Source organism: Saccopteryx leptura, chromosome 2 (assembly GCF_036850995.1).
Source record: "Saccopteryx leptura isolate mSacLep1 chromosome 2, mSacLep1_pri_phased_curated, whole genome shotgun sequence".
In the NCBI taxonomy this organism is placed as follows: domain Eukaryota; kingdom Metazoa; phylum Chordata; class Mammalia; order Chiroptera; family Emballonuridae; genus Saccopteryx; species Saccopteryx leptura.
The window spans coordinates 321,429,574-321,445,978 of record NC_089504.1 but is presented as its reverse complement, the minus strand read 5'-3'; the positions used below and the strand labels follow the sequence as shown (position 1 = coordinate 321,445,978).

At 42.7% G+C, this 16,405-nt stretch overlaps 1 protein-coding gene across 1 annotated transcript in view; it reads left to right on the top strand.

The window, feature by feature from the left end:
* Window positions 1-2,178: 2,178 nt before the first annotated feature.
* Window positions 2,179-16,405, top strand: part of TLK2 (tousled like kinase 2) — a 131,118-nt gene continuing 116,891 nt past the window's right edge. The window contains 3 exon segments of the mRNA XM_066363104.1: window positions 2,179-2,251; window positions 2,254-2,328; window positions 3,803-3,888. Coding sequence (XP_066219201.1) covers window positions 2,194-2,251; window positions 2,254-2,328; window positions 3,803-3,888 — 219 coding nt within the window. The 5' untranslated portion in view covers window positions 2,179-2,193.

The window sequence follows — 16,405 nt, the reverse complement described above, 5'->3', positions numbered from 1 at the left end:
CCCTTATCCTCTGTCCCCAACTTTATTCCCCCCCTCCCTTTTTTGTGAAAATCTCTGGAAGTATGTGTGTGCACTTCCCAACCTGGCTTGGATCCGGAGCAAGGTGACTCTTGGTTTAATGGAGTTTTCCCACAGTGCCTGAATTTGCCGAAGGGCTTAGATGATTGGACAACAGAAAGGAAAGTGCCATCCTTTGCCCTTTCAGCAGGTCTGTGCTCTATTAAAATACGTTAGAATTAGTAAGTAACAGAAAGAAAAAAGGCAGAAACTCCACTTGAAGTACTTGCCTACCCCTTGGAAAAGTTCAGTGTCTGAATTCTTCCTTTGTGATTCGCTTGTAGTCCTTAGGTCATTACCAGACATCTATCTGATCAATGAAGCATCAGAGGAAAATAAAAAGTTGGGTGTTTGTATTGAAGTCAGTATCCTGGCTCATAGGACTTGGTGGAGAACGAGCTTTTTTTCTTTGTTGCTGGGTGATCTGATTGGGAGCCTTTTCCTACGCAGGAGGCCCTCCTTGATGCAAGGTCTACTGTGCACAAGAGCTCATACCTTCATATTTATTCCTCAGTAGACATTTTGTGACGGGCAGTCCTGTTCTTTCCATTTTAGCACTGGCCCTTAGCCCCTCCTAAATACCCAGCAGGGCTGTTTTTAACCTGAGGTTGAAACGGAATCCCCTTTCTCCGGGGGTCTTGGTGACTGTCTCTTTGGGGCAGTGCCCCACTTTCGGAAGGCAACACCTGGTGGGGGCTCAGCTTTTATCCTAGGGCACCTTTTGCCCCTGGAGATGCCCTGCCAACCAGGTATGCAGAGGGAAAGTGCTGTCCACTTTCTTGGGCGGCAAGAGAGTTTCGGGACCGGTACGATCGCTTTGGAGAGTGGCGGGGAGTGGAAGCCCGCGAACACGGGTGCGCACAGCGAACTCACTGGGCATCTCGGGGGAAGTTCTGGCGGGGTCCGCCGGCTCACGAGCTTTCTTACTCTAACATCCATCCTGAGCAAAGCCACCCCGCTTCTCACCCAAACCTGTGGAGACGAGGGATTGAGCGGGCGCGCGTTTGGCGACGCAGATTCGGGAAGCGCCGGCCCAGGCGGCGAGGCCCTTCTAGTGCCGATCCGTGGTCCAGAGCTCTGGGCCAACAGCCTCTGCCGGGGATGATCTCGTGGGGCGGGACCGGTTATACAAAGGCAGCCGAGGTCCGAGACTCCGGCCGGGGCCGCTCTCTGGGCGGCCCGATCTGCCCTAGCGTCGCAGCCAGCCCACTGGCGCCGCCGCCCTCGCGCCCTCAGCCGCCTGGCGAGGCGGCGGCCTTCTCCGCCGGCGCGGGGTCCCCTGGTTAACCCCTGCCCGCCAACCCGGCCGCTGATTGGAGGAGGCGGGGCGCCGGGGCAGCGGGGACCCCCCCCTTCCTCGTCCCCTCCCCCTCCTCCCCCACTGTCTACTCTTCCCTCACCCCCTCAGGACCCCCCCTTCGCCTCCCAGCCGTGCAAATCTCGCGAGGAAACACGCAGTTTCACTAGTGTGTTTACACCGATCACTACTAATCCGGACCGAACCGATCCGGATTAAGGGGCCGGAGGCGGGTCCTGGGCATCAGCGGTTCCGACCCCCCCGCCCTCCGCGCCGCACCCGAGTGGCCCCCAGCCGAGCGGGCCCCCACCTCCCGGACCGGCCTGGGCCCTCCTGCGCCTCCCTTGGCCTTTGTCCGGCGCCAGGAGGCCGGTCCCGCAACCCCCGCTGCCTCCCGGGCCCGGGCCCGCGTCGGGCGCCTGGCTCTGTACGCGAGCCCGGGGATCTGCGGCCTCCGCGGCCCTCCTCCCCCGCCCGCCCTCTCGTGGAGCCCGGCGCCGGAGGCGACTGTCTGGGCGGGGGGTTGCGGCGCTCAGGAGAGGCCCCGGCTCCGCCCCGGGCCTGCCCAGGGTGAGAGCACAGCGATCTGCAGCCGGGTCGGGTCGGGGCCCCTCCCTGGAGGAGCGTGGAGCGGCGGCGGCGGGAGCAGCGGCAGGTGAGAACTGAGCCTGGTGCAAGGGGAGGGCGCCGGGCCCGGGGCACTAACCGTCCAAGGAACCCCCTAGGCTGGGGTGGCTGCGGCCCGAGCCCACCTGGGGGCCCGCCGTGCCGCAGCTTCTCGGCACTGAGGCGGGAGGGGCTCCCGGAGCGCTGCGGGTCGCCGAGGGGCCGGGCGGAAGATGGGGGAGGCCCAGGCGGTCCCGGCCTGGCAGTGGGGCTGGCGGCTGGCGGGGAGAGGGGGCACCTCAGCAGCTGGAGGCCCCGGCAGCCTCCCGGGCGCCCCCGAGAGCTGACCCGCCTTCCCTCCGTGACAGGTGGGCCTGGAGTTGGGGAAAGTTTGGAGCCTGCGGGAGGCGAGGGGCGCCGGAACCAGGCCCCATCAGTCGTGCTTCCCGGCTCTGGGTTACAGGGAGGATCCCAGTCCAAGGCCCCGCTGGTATGAGCTAGAGTGGATATTTCCTTAACATGAGTTGACATTAAATGGAATAACCGCTGAGGTGTCATTTTCTTGGCCGGGCCTGGGTATGGAGATTTAGGAAATGGTCTGGGAGTCTCTGGGGTTTGACGGAGGCTGCAACCTCTGCCATTCCGGCCTCGATTAGGGCAGGGCGACACGCGAGGAAGGCCACTTAGGGGAAACTCTCATTCTCCTTGTGCTTTCTTTCTTTTCCTTTTAAAAGATGTCTTTCTACTCCGAGAATTTCCTAATTCTCTCTGGAACCTGCACTTGTATATGTGAGTGAAACTTTGTCACCCCTTCATTCCCCTTTGCTTCGGGTTCTCAATCCAGGAAGGGAAATGAAACTGGAGGACTTGTAGGGGTTGTTACTGAAAATTGTGGAGTTGCTAGATTGCAGAAGAGAATGTTTAATTCACGTTTTCAGTGAACTTTTAAATCATGACAGTCATTCCAATAACTGTTTAATAATGTGTTCAAAGGGGTTCTATGTAATGGTCAATGCACCTTTTCCACAGAGAGGTTTCCAGTGGGTTCCGTAGGAGTTGCTGTCTTGCAAAGGATGGACATATTTGCTGAAAGTAGCCTGTGCATTAATTGGTCATGGAAGGAGTTTAAAAATGGTGTCCTCCTGCCCCTCCCTGCTTGGAAGGAGTGCTAAAAGCAGATGTCTAGAGAAACCTACTGCTCCAGGGAGTGGTCAGAAACAGATTTTGAAAAGGGATGGTTATGGAGCTGTACTAATTTCCTGAGTATGCAGGTTGATGGTTTTACCATAGGTTCTCTATTAAATTTAAAATAATTTCTTTTTTTGTGAGCTACTGTGAGCTCTTCAGAGAAAAGAGCTATGTAATAGCGTCATTTGAACTTATTTGTAGCTTCTGATTCATGCTATATTATTATGAAATTATTATTAATGATTCATATTTTTAGTTTAAGAATTCCTGTGTGTTTTGGAAAGCAATATCTGAAAGTACTTAGCTAAATTCAGAGGTTGATCGAAGGAATTTTTCTGTTATTGCAAGCTAGTCCTTACTCAACTTTTACAGAGATCATATGCAGGGTTTGAGGGTTTTTTTTGCTGTTAAAATCAAATCGAAACGGGACAGGAGACATCCCTTAGAAGAGGACTTCAGAGCCACTTTATAACTTTAAATGTGTTACTATTTGAAACAGCACATTGTAGTTTATAACTTGTATGCTATATTACTTGGGGTTTACCTGTATGTAACAATTCAATGAACTAATTGCTGTGAGTTTTGTTATGTTTAAAAATTGGCTCCTCACATTTTAGCTTTTATGTTCTCACAATCTGCTTTTTTGTTTTTCAGTAGAAATGATGGAAGAATTGCATAGCCTGGATCCACGAAGGCAGGAATTACTAGAGGCCAGATTTACTGGAGTTGGGGTTAGTAAGGTGAGTAAAATGATGATAATGAACAGTGTTCATAGTCTAATTTAAACACATTTAAAAATCACTTGATTTTTAATCAAGTCATTAAAAATCATGGTCATTTGGATGGACCATACTGGTAGATTGTAGGTGAGAAGATTCAGCTGGTAGTTCCGATGAACTTTTAAATCCTGCCAGTTGTTTCAGCTGTTTAGCAGGGCATTTGAACATATTCTGTATGGTAGTATGTATTGCTTTTTCTGATATGGGAGAGGTTTCCCATGGGTCGTATTGCAAGGTTAGTAACTGGGTGTGTATTTTGTGCCATATCTTGTCAAAACTCCTCAGTCACTCAGAAGAAAACTGTTAATTAAAAGGTATTCAGCCCTGACCGGGTAGGGGGTTGGTTGGAGCGTCGTCCCTATTTGCCATGGTTGTGGGTTTGATTCCCTGTCAGGGCACATGCAAGGAGCAACCTATGAATGCATAGCTAAGCTGATCAACAAATCGATGCTTCTCTCCCTCTCTCTCTCGGATCAATCAATTAAGAAAGAAAGCTTGGTGCAGCTTGAGTTTTGAAAAATCTGTTAAGCCTGTCAGTTCTCCAAATCTGCAGTTCAGCAGATTCCTCTCATTTGTACCCTAGAGACTGCTTTCTCTCTTCTCTTTTTTCCTTCTTGTTCACTCTTTATTTTTGTTCTTGCAGCTTAAAATAAGATCAAGCCCCCATTAAAAGGGCAAGTGTTAAATTAAACAATGCTATGGCTTTCTGTGCATCCTTATGTGCCTGATACTTTACCTCTTTGCTTTCATAGGATGGTTTTAATACAATATGTAAAATATGTTTATGATACTTTATTTAAAAGCTTCATCAATCCAAGATTGTTGAATTACTTGGGCTTGAGACTTGTAAATTTTGATCTCTGACTTCATGTGATACATTTCTTTCTGTGCTTTTCAGGAAACCTTATTTCTCATGGTGATCTAGATGTTGGTCTCATGCTTTGGTTAGTAGCTTCTTAAAGAAGTTATTTGTCATGGTTTAGTTGGAAAAAACCTGCTGCTTTAATGGGTCTCATAGTTTTGGTGAAAAGCTTGATAATTTTTGTTCATTCAACAAATATTGAGTGCCTACTACATGCTAGGCATTATGCCGGGTGTCATGGATGACACCTCAGCATGGTGCCCCCAAACCCTGATGTGGAAAGAGTGAGAGACAGACAGAGAGGTGATACAGGGATAAGAGTTGTATTAGAGCTGTGATCTGGTGCTATTCGAAAAAATATTTTGTAGTTTTGGGGATTTGGGGCCACTTTAATAACTGACTTTTATGGCACTTTGTAGGGCTATCTTTCTGATTGTTGTTATACTTTGAAGTTATATATATAAATACTTCAGGTAAATTAGCTTCAACTAGAAGGGAACACTTAAGTATTAAATTGATCTCTGATTCAGTTGATTACTTAATAATGACCTTCGATGTGTCTTTTAACTTTGGAATTCAGCAGAAGGCTCATATCCAAATCTGTTCAAAAGGTCACCTACTGAGTAAAAATAAGTTTGTATTCAAATTATAGGTGGTTTAAACTCATTGGGCTTTGTTGTTAGGATGCTTTTCTTTCCTTCTGTTTTTTGGTTCATGATAACTATATCCAAGTATACTTTTGTTGGGGTAAAGCATAAGTGATGGCAATGAGTAACACTGAGTTTTGTTACCCAGGCCCAACTTACTGTCATGTAACTAATGTGTCAGAAAACTTATTCTGATGATCTGTTTAATAGGAAATGCTACCTTTAATATACAGAGAAAAAAATTCATTTATATCCAAGTATTTTTATGGCATTTAATTATATGTTATTTTGATGTTTCCAGTCATGGTCAGTATATTGTTTATAATAAATATGTTATTTAAAGACTAGCAGCAGAGTTTTTTTTCCCCTGTCGTAATGAAACTTGAAGAAAATAAAAAAACCAAGTAAATTATTTCATACTTTGCAGAGTTAGAAAGAGGAAAAGAAAATCTTCATTTTGTACAACTTCTTTTGCCTGCAAGACATTGTATCTCTCAGACCACTGATTTGAAATAGGAGTAGGGAGGAGGCCATGGCACTAGGCAAAAAGGTGCTCTTGGAAAAAACTCCTCCTAGCTTTGAATTCCTTTGTATGGGTCATGATTTCCCAGTGAGGATGTCACTGTGTTGATGACAGCTTTCAGTTTTGCAAAGATCAAGAGAGCTTTCAGTCCTTGCTCCAAATGGGAGAACACAGTGACTTTCCTATGATAGTGCCATCTAGTGGGACTGCTGCAACTTCATGGGCTGTCTCGGGTTTCTCCTAACTATTCATAACATTTTCAGTACTTTTTTGATGTCCATAGAAGGAAGAAATTCAGTGCCACTGTGGACTCTTCCCTAGTGGACAGGAGTGTTTTAAGTAGCTGCAGTCTTTGAACTTCCTGGTTACTATAGATCTTCTGTCACACTGCTTCAAGTTTTTACCACAAAAACCTACATTAAAACGAAATGGCCATGCCACCTCATTTATTACTTATATTTAAGTTGCTATTTATTTATATTAGGTTTTTTATTTTGAAATTAAAATTTTTCTTGCATATTGCAATATAGGCATTGGTTTTGTTTCTCTAAGCATATTTAGTTTATAACTGGTAAACCAAAAGCATTTGTTTTGCATTTTGGGATATACTGTGTGTTTTTTGTTTAAAAGATTGATCTAGCGAGTTCATGGTAAACGAAAGTAGCTTACTGTGCACCAAGTCTTCCTCTAGTTTAGCTGACACTTTTTAGGAGGACCTGTAACCGTCCTGTTAGCTTTTTTGAGGTGATAAGATGAAATTGGGTTATAGACCTACAACTTTTTTATTTCTTGTTGACCTGATATGTGATAAGTTATCTTACTTCTTTTTAAAGCTCTCTTCCTTTAAGTACTGTGAAACTGACTATCCTGTATTCATATGTTTTCAATGAGGACCATTGCAATTTATACAGTGTGTCCGTAAAGTCATGGTGCACTTTTGACCTGTCACAGGAAAGCAACAAAAGACGATAGAAATGTGAAATCTGCACCAAATAAAAGCAAAACCCTCCCAGTTTCTGTAGGATGATGTGCAGCCTGTGCGCATGCGCAGATGATGGCGTAACACTGTGTATACAGCGGAGCAGCCCACGGCCATGCCAGTCGAGATGTAGACAGTACAGAGGAAAGTTCAGTGTGTTCTGTGGCTCGCTAAATTCGAATCCATGACCAAAGTGCAACGTGAATATCGGCGAGTTTATAACGAAGCGCCACCACATAGGAATAACATTACTCGGTGGGATAAGCAGTTGAAGGAAACCGGCAGTTTGGTGGAGAAACTCCGTTCTGGTAGGCCATCAGTCAGTGACGAGTCTGTAGAGGCTATACGGGATAGCTACCTAAGGAGCCCTAAAAAATCTGTGCGTGAGCCCACATCTAACTGCACTAAATATGTATGAAACTGGGAGAGTTTTTCTTTTACTTAGTGCAGATTTCACATTTCTATCGTCTTTTGTTGCTTTCCTGTGACTGGTCAAAAGTGCACCATGACTTTACGGACACCCTCTATATTCCTTTTTCTGCTCCCTTTTTTTTTTTTCATTTTTCTGAAGCTGGAAACAGGGAGAGACAGTCAGACAGACTCCCGCATGCGCCCGACTGGGATCCACCCGGCACGCCCACCAGGGGTGACGCTCTGCCCACCAGGGGCCGATGCTCTGCCCATCCTGGGCGTCCCCATGTTGCGACCAGAGCCACTCTAGCACCTGAGGCAGAGGCCACAGAGCCATCCCCAGCGCCCGGGCCATCTTTGCTCCAATGGAGCCTTGGCTGCGGGAGGGGAAGAGAGAGACAGAGAGGAAAGCGCGGCGGAGGGGTGGAGAAGCAAATGGGCGCTTCTCCTGTGTGCTCTGGCTGGGAATCGAACCTGGGTCCTCTGCACGCTAGGCTGACGCTCTACTGCTGAGCCAACCGGCCAGGGCTTCTGCTCCCTTTTGACAGATTTTTTTTGTTTGTTTTTTTGTTTTGTTTTGTTTTACAGAGACAGAGAGAGAGTCAGAGAGAGGGATATGTTTTACAGAGACAGAGAGAGAGTCAGAAAGAGGGATAGACAGGGATGGAGAGATGAGAAGCATCAATCAATGGAGAGATGAGAAGCGCATTGCAACACTTAGTTATTCACTGATTGCTTTCTAATATGTGCCTTAACTGTGGGCCTTCAGCAGACTGAATAACCCCTTGCTTGAGCCAGCGACCTTGGGTCCAAGCTGGTGAGCTTTTGCTCAAACCAGATGAGCCAGCACTCAAGCTGGCGACCTCAGGGTCTCAAACCTGGGTCTTCAGCATCCCAGTCCGACGCTCTATCCACTGCACCACTGCCTGGTCAGGCCCTTTTGACAGTTTAAGAAGAGGTAGTCTCTGATTCTGGAGGCTTTGTAAAGTAGGGTGGAATTTCACCCTGCATGTACTATGATCTATACCTAGTTGAATTTTAATGCTAACATAGTAGTAAATACTTAAATAGTACTTACTATGTGCTAGTTACTGTTTGATGTACAATAGGAGCAATAAGTAGTGATTAGATCTTTCAGAACAATCAATAAGCCTTCATTCTCTTTTTATGGGACACACTGACTACTGATGCCCACTGCATTGCTTCTACCAGTTGAATTATGGATTTACCAAGGATCGCTTTATAACAACTTGCACTTCTATTATAATTATATAATTTAATACAAAATTATGTAACCCCTCCCAAAAAGTTATGTAAACCAATGAGATGATTATAAAATGAGAGAATTGTTGATTCTAAGAAAACTAAATTAATTACCTTGGAAAGACTAAATATAAGGTGATATATAAAAAATATATAATTTTTTAAAATTTTGGGACCATTTTTCATTTAGATCCTTGACAAGTATCTTTTAAAGAAATTGAAATGGGAAATTGTATATGATGCATTAGGGGTGTGGTTTGTGTAAGACTGTAGAACTGCAGTCTGAATCTACAGCTCAGAAGGCCTGTCTCAAAAGACTGGCAATAGTATACATTTACATGTGTTAAGTTAAAAAAATGTTTAAAGTGTCTTTCTTTAGATTTCCCACTGTAACCTCCTTTTTTTTTTTTTTTTACAGAGACAGAGGGAGAGTCATAGAGAGGGGTAGAGAGGGACAGACAGGAATGGAGAGATGAGAAGCATCAATCATCAGTTTTTTGTTGCGACACCTTAGTTGTTCATTGATTGCTTTCTCATATGTGCCTTGACCGTGGGCCTTCAGCAGACCGAGTAACCCCTTGCTTGAGCCAGTGACTTTGGGTCCAAGCTGGTGAGCTTTTGCTCAAACCAGATGAGCCTGCGCTCAAGCTGGCGACCTGGAGGTCTCGAACCTAGGTCCTCCGCATCCCAGTCCGATGCTCTATCCACTGCACCACCGCCTGGTCAGGCTCACTGTAGCCTACTTTTGACTGATGCCATTGGTTTCGTTTGTGTCAAATGAAAAGGATTATGCAGTATGTAGATAATATTGAAGAATAAAATGAGAAGCCATGAAAAGTGGAACACAATAAGAACTTTCATTTCATAAAGCAAGACCATAAACTTTTAAGTAATACCACAGAGAAGATTTTTGATGTTTTCTTAAAACTGATCTCTTTTGTAAATTTGTGAGTCTGGTACGTGATCATTTTATTTTATTTATTTATTTATTTATTTATTTATTTATTTATTTATTTATTTTTGGGGTATTTTTCTGAAGTTGGAAACGGGACGCAGTCAGACAGACTCCCGCATGAGCAGGACCGGGATCCACCCGACATGCCCACCAGGGGGCGATGCTCTGCCCATCTGGGGCATTGCTCTGTTGCAACCAGAGCTATTCTAGCGCCTAAGACAGAGGCCGTAGATCCATCCTCAGCGCCCGGGCCAACTTTGCTCCAATGGAGCCTTGGCTGCAGGAGGGGAAGAGAGAGACAGAGAGGAAGGAGAGGGGGAGGGGTGGAGAAGCAGATGGGCGCTTCTCCTATGTGCCCTGGCCGGGAATCGAACCCGGGGCTCCTGCACGCCAGACCGACGCTCTACCACTGAGCAAACCGGCCAGGGCTACGTGATCATTTTAAATGATCAAATTTCTTATTTGACGTCTGAAAAGATGTTTAATTAACTGATACCTTTCCTGTCGTTTAGTTAATTGTATCAATTAGAAGATGTCAATTATGGAGATCTAGTGTTAGCTATTTCACATACCAGTGTCAATGATTTAGAAAACATATATAGCATAGGTATTTTGCAATACATAGTTAGACAATGCTCAGTAAGTGTAAATGCCAAAAAATAGTCTGTATTTCTTCTGGTCAATTTTAGGAATGTTGATAAATTTATTGTTATGTTTGCCTTTATGGTGTCTTCCTTTCATTTACTTTATTTACTTATTTTTAATTTTTATTTATTGATTTTAGAGAGGGAGGTGGAGAGAGAGAGAGAAAGAAAGAAACAAATAAAAAAACATCGATTTGTTGTTCCACTTATTTCTACATTCAATGGTTGATTTTTGTGCCCTGACTGTGGATCAAACCTTCAACCTTGGCTCAGAATGATTTCTTAGCTGGAACTCAAGTACTGAGATTGCTGAGCCAAGGTCCAGTCACTGGTGTCAAAAAAAAAAGAGAGGAAAAAAATAAGGAAAGAAATGAGTATTCACAAACCTAAGTATAAACCTAAAAAATACAAAAGAATCTACAGACCAGTGGAATTATTGGTATCCCTAGTAAGATTACCAGATTGATATGCAAAAGCACAAAATCAATATGCAAAAACTAATTGTGTTACTACTTATGAGTAACAAATAAGTAGAAAACAAAGTCTTTAAAATGTCATCAATCACTATAGCATTTTATTTATTTATTTAAATCACTATAGCATTTTAAAAGCATCAGATTCATAAGGATAAATTAGCAAAAGATGAGGATGAACTCTACTGAAGACTACACAGTGTTATTGAGATAAATTAAAGAAAAAAAGGAAAAATACACAAATTCATGATTTAGCAGTCTCATTATTATAAAGATACCCATTCTCCCCCACATTAATCTAATTAATACAGTAAAAATCAAAATTCTAGTAGGATTTTTTTTACTTTTTTTGAATTTATTGGGGTTACATTAATTAATAGGATTATATAGGTTTTAGGTATACAATTCTATATACCTATATATTGTATTGTATGTTCACTACCCCATCCCTATCCTAAGTTTTCAACTTTATAGCCACTTGTTTACTCCCCTGCTGCTGCGCTGTATTACCTCAAACCATGAATGACTGATCTCTTAACCTGTAATGTTAGCAAGCAGACTCATGCCTTCTCTCCCACTTTTCCTTTTTTTTTTTTTTTTTGTTTCTTTTTACAGAGACAGAGTCAGAGAGAGTGATAGACAGACAGGAATGGAGAGAGATGAGAAGCATCAATCATCAGGTTTTCGTTGCAACACCTTAGTTGTTCATTGATTGCTTTCTCATATGTGCCTTGACCATGGGCCTTCAGCAGACCGAGTGACCCCTTGCTTGAGCCAGCAACCGTGGGTCCAAGCTGGTGAGCTTTGCTCAAACCAGATGAGCCCACGCTCAAGCTGGCGACCTTGGGGTCTCGAACCTTGGTCCTCCGCATCCCAGTCCAATGCTCTATCCACTGCGCCACCGCCTGGTCAGGCCCACTTTTCCTTTTTTTATTTGCCTGAGGAAGCTTCTGTTTACTCTTCAAAGCATAATTCAGATATCTATTTTAATATAGCTTTTCCAGATACATCCACCAATCTAGTTGCATTTATCTTAGCACTGATAACCTCCTTTTATTATAACACATCATTTGTTTCCCCTACTAGTTTCCTTGAGAATTTGGATATCTTTATCTCTGATTATTCAAGTGTTCAGTACATTGTATACATGAATACACTTTTGTCGAGTTGAAATAGAGCAGGGGTCGGGAACCTATGGCTCACGAGCCAGATGTGGCTCTTTTGATGGCTGCATCTGGCTCGCACACAAATCTTTAATAAAAAAATAATAATGTTAAAAATATAAAGCATTCTCATGTATTACAATCCATTCATTTCTTATCGCTCATGTTCATGGTTGCGGGTGGCTGGAGCCAATCACAGCTGTCCTCTGGAACAACACCAAATTTTTATTGGATAATGTGTAATGTACATGGGTTGTTGTATGGTTGTCACGGAATTACATTTTAAAATATGTGGCGTTCATGGCTCTCTCAGCCAAAAAGGTTCTGGACCCCTGGAATAGAGTATTGAGAGGGAAGATGAGAGTAGTGTTTGTTGTTGCCCATATAGGCATGAATCACTGGAGCTATTTTTTTTAATCCAGTCTCAAAACTCTTGTCTTTTAATCGGAAGATTCAGTTGATTTACATTTAATGTAATAACATATATTGGGGCTTAAATCTTTCTTGTTTTTTAAAAAATCTTTGTTATGTTTTTGCCTGACTTGTGGTGGTGCAGTGGATCAAGTGTCAACCTGGAATGTTGAGGTCGCCGGTTCAAAACCCTGGGCTTGCCCGGTTAAGGCACATATGGGAATTGATGCTTCCTGCTCCTCCCCCTCTTCTTTCTCTCTCTCTTTTCTAAAATGAATAAATAAAAATAATTTTAAAATAAATTAATAAAATCTTTGATTTTTTTTTACCTTTTGAAATGATTTTTATGTTCTCTACTATGAAAGATTAATAAGCATTTTCATATTTTTCTTTTGGTCAGTTATTTATTTTTAGCATTCTATTTCCCCTTTTTTTAGTTTGAATGTTATGTACTCTTTAAAACATTTTTTAGAGCTTATTTATTGATTTTAGAGAGAGAGAAAGAGAGAGAGGGACAGGAACATCAATCTGTTCCTGCATGTACCTTCACTGGGGATTGAACCAGCAGCCTCTGTGCTTTGGGATGATGCTCTAACCAACTAAGCCAGGGGTCAGGAACCTATGGCCTGCAAGCCAGATGTGGCTCTTTTTTTTTTTTTTTAATTTTTTTTTTTTAAATTTTATTTATTCATTTTAGAGTGGAGAGAGAGAGACAGAGAGAGAGAGGAGAGAGAGACAGGGGGGAGGAGCAGGAAGCATCAACTCCCATATGTGCCTTGACCAGGCAAGCCCAGGGTTTCGAACTGGCGATCTCAGCATTTCCAGGTCAACGCTTTATCCACTGTGCCACCACAGGTCAGGCCAGATGTGGCTCTTTTGATGGCTGCATCTGGCTCGCAGACAAATCTTTAGTAAAAGAAATAATAACGTTAAAAATATAAAACATTCTCATGTATTACAATCCTTCATTTCCTACCGCTCATGTTCATGGTTGCAGGTGGCTGGAGCCAATCAGAGCTGTCCTCTGGGACACCATCAAACTTTTATTGGATAATGCGTAATGTACATGGGTAGATGTATGGCTCTCACGGAATTACATTTTAAAATATGTGGTGTTCATGGCTCTCAGCCAAAAAGTTTCCCCTGAACTAAGCCATCTTGCCAGGGCAAAAGTTACATACTCTTTTATTTGTTACCACAGAAATCACATGTATCCTTTTAAAATTTTTCATATTGATTGATTGATTTTAGAGAGAGAGGTGGGGGGAGAGAAAAAGAGAGGTACATGGGTTTTGTTGTTTCATTTATTTATGCATTTATTGATTTATTCTTGTATGTAAACACCACAACCTTGGTGTTTTGGGATAGTGCTCTAATCACCTAAGCTACCTGGCCAGGGCAACATGTATCCTTAATTTATCAATGATTAATGTTAATACCTTGTCCTCCTTTTAGTCACTACAAGGGCCTTGAATATTAACTCCATTATTCCTCTCCCAACCTCACATGCTGGTCTACAATTGTGTGTGCATGTATGTTAATATTCTTTATTTTTTAGAGCAGTTTTAGGTTTACAGAAAATTGAGCAGATTGCATAGAGAGTTCCCAAATAGTACCCCCCCTATGCTACCAGTTTCCCTTATTAGTAGTAACATCTTGCCTCAGTGTGGTAGATTTGTTACAATTGATCCAACATTGATACATAATTATTAAGTAACAAACATAGTTTAACCTTAGGGTTTACTTTTTGTATTGTGCAGTTCTATTATTTTTCTTTTAAGTATTTATTTATTTAAGCAAGAGAGACAGATAGAGAGGGACAGCTTGGGACAGACAGGAAGGGAGAGATGAGAAGCATCAATTCTTCGTTGTGGCACGTTAGTTCATTGATTGCTTTCTCATATGTGCCTTGACCGTGGTGGGGGTGTGTGTGGCTACAGCAGTGACCTTGGGCTCAAGCCAGCGACCTTGAGCTTCAAGCTAGTGATCATGGGTCATGTCTATGAATCCATGCTCAAGCCAGCGAGCCTGCACTCAAGCTGGATGAGCCCGCGTTCAAGCTGATGACCTTGGAGTTTCGAACTGGATCCTCTGCATCCCAGGGCGATGCTCTATCCACTGTGCCACCACTTGATCAGGCTTAATTTTTATTTATTGATTTTAGAGAGGTTGGAGGGAGAGAGAGAGGGAATGAGAAGTACTTGTATGTGCTTTGACCAGGCATACTTAGGGTTTTGAACCAGCGACCTTAGCATTCCACGTCAGCACTCCATCCACTGTGTTACTACAGGTCAGGCATCTATTGGTTTTGATAAATGCGAAAAATGTTGTGTATGCTCTACTTGTATATATATTTTTATGAGTTCACAGATTTATTATTGAATCTGTTACATTTTTTTATTTTTTTAAGTGAGAGAAGGGGAGAGAGACAGAGAGAGAGAGAGAGAGAGACAGGAAGGGAGAGAGACCTTATTTACTGTATTTTCTCCCTCTCCTTATCCTGTCTTCTATATTGCTGGTCTTTATTTCCCAGGGTTAAATACTGGGTTGTTTCTTCTGACCTACTTTTCACTTCTTTACTTTCTCTTTAAATTTGTAATCTGCATCAACCTACTTATTGAGTTTTCAAGAGGGCTGGTTTATTTCTGGTCACTCTTACCCTGAGAGAGTAGCCCCTATGCTCCTTATTTGAAGTATGGGATGGGTTTCCCAGACTCCACTCATTGGGCAGGTCATGGGCTTTGACTTTCTTCTCTCTCCACAGCCCCAGATCTCCTAAAGTACAGGTCAGTTTCAAAGCTTGTTTTTTAGAGTAAAATCAGCAAATGCCCTCAAATAGAAGTAATTTTCTTTCTTAGTGCTGAGCTTACCTTTCTGAATTCTTGTTTTCTCATGGACTTTGGTGTAGTAATTTATTTTACTTTTTACAGTTAATAATATAAAAACACTTATAAAGTATGCGTGAATTCTTGTGTCACAGTTTGTAAGAATTCATATCTAGTTTTCTCCCCTGTGATTTTTCACTTCTCGTTTTTCCTTTCTTCCTGTATGAAGTTGGCATTGGCATTGTCATCACTGTTAGTCATTTATTCTTTTTACTTTTAGTTAAATAAGATTAAACTGAAATAGTGTTTTATATATTGCTCACAAAAATTAGGGAATATTTCAAAATGAATATGAAACTATAAAATCTTCCCTAATTTTTGTTAGCAGTATATTTAAGAAAGCCAAGGAGAGGCCCTGATCGGGTAGGTCAGTTGATGAAAGCGTCATCCCAATATGCCAAGGTTACAGGTTTGATCGCCAGTCAGGGCACATAAAAGAAAAAATAAATCACTGTGTTTCTCTTTCTCCCTTGCCCTCTCTCTCTCCCTTCCCATCCTTTTCTCCCTCCCTACCTCTCCCTCTCTCTCCTTCCCTTCCTCCCTCCACTCTCTAAAATCAATGTACAAATAAATAATTTTTAAAAGCAAGGAGAAAGAAAACAGGTAAAGTATATTATCAATGATTTCTTATTTGAAACCTGAGTCTAGGGTTGATTTGGATTGGTCAGTCTTATTCTTCCTCTATACCTTGTCTGAGTCTCAAATTGCTAGGTCCCTCTTGGTGGTAGGTTTTACTTGGTTTTAACTACTTCTAGATGTAATGGGATGAGTTAGTTTAGCATCTGCTTCCTAGTATGTTAACCATGTTTATTTTTTCTCTCTCAAGTTTATGTTAGTGATGTTTAACACTTCTTATGCTATTCTCTTTGCCTTTTTTATAGTGCAGTTGCCTTGATTTTCTAATTTAGAAGGAGACTTGGCTTTTTCTAGTCCCAAATATTCCTTCCTTAGACTTTAGGTACATTAAAAACCAAAACAAAGCGAAACAAAATAAATTCCTGTAGTACCTGGTGACTTTGGCCTACGTTCCTATCTATCTGTTCTTTGTTTCATTTGAGGCTAGCCTTTGGCTTAGTGTGGGGCACAGAGCCTCTAATGTAGGATCAACACCTGCCTGCACCCTGCTCAGCATTTTTGCTATTACTGAGCGTTCCATGGGAAATCTTGTTTCATAATTTGAACTGTTTTTGCTTTCTACTCAAGGAACACTCCTTTGCAGATTAGAGCAGTTTGAATGCTCTGGAGTGTCAGTGAAAGCTCTT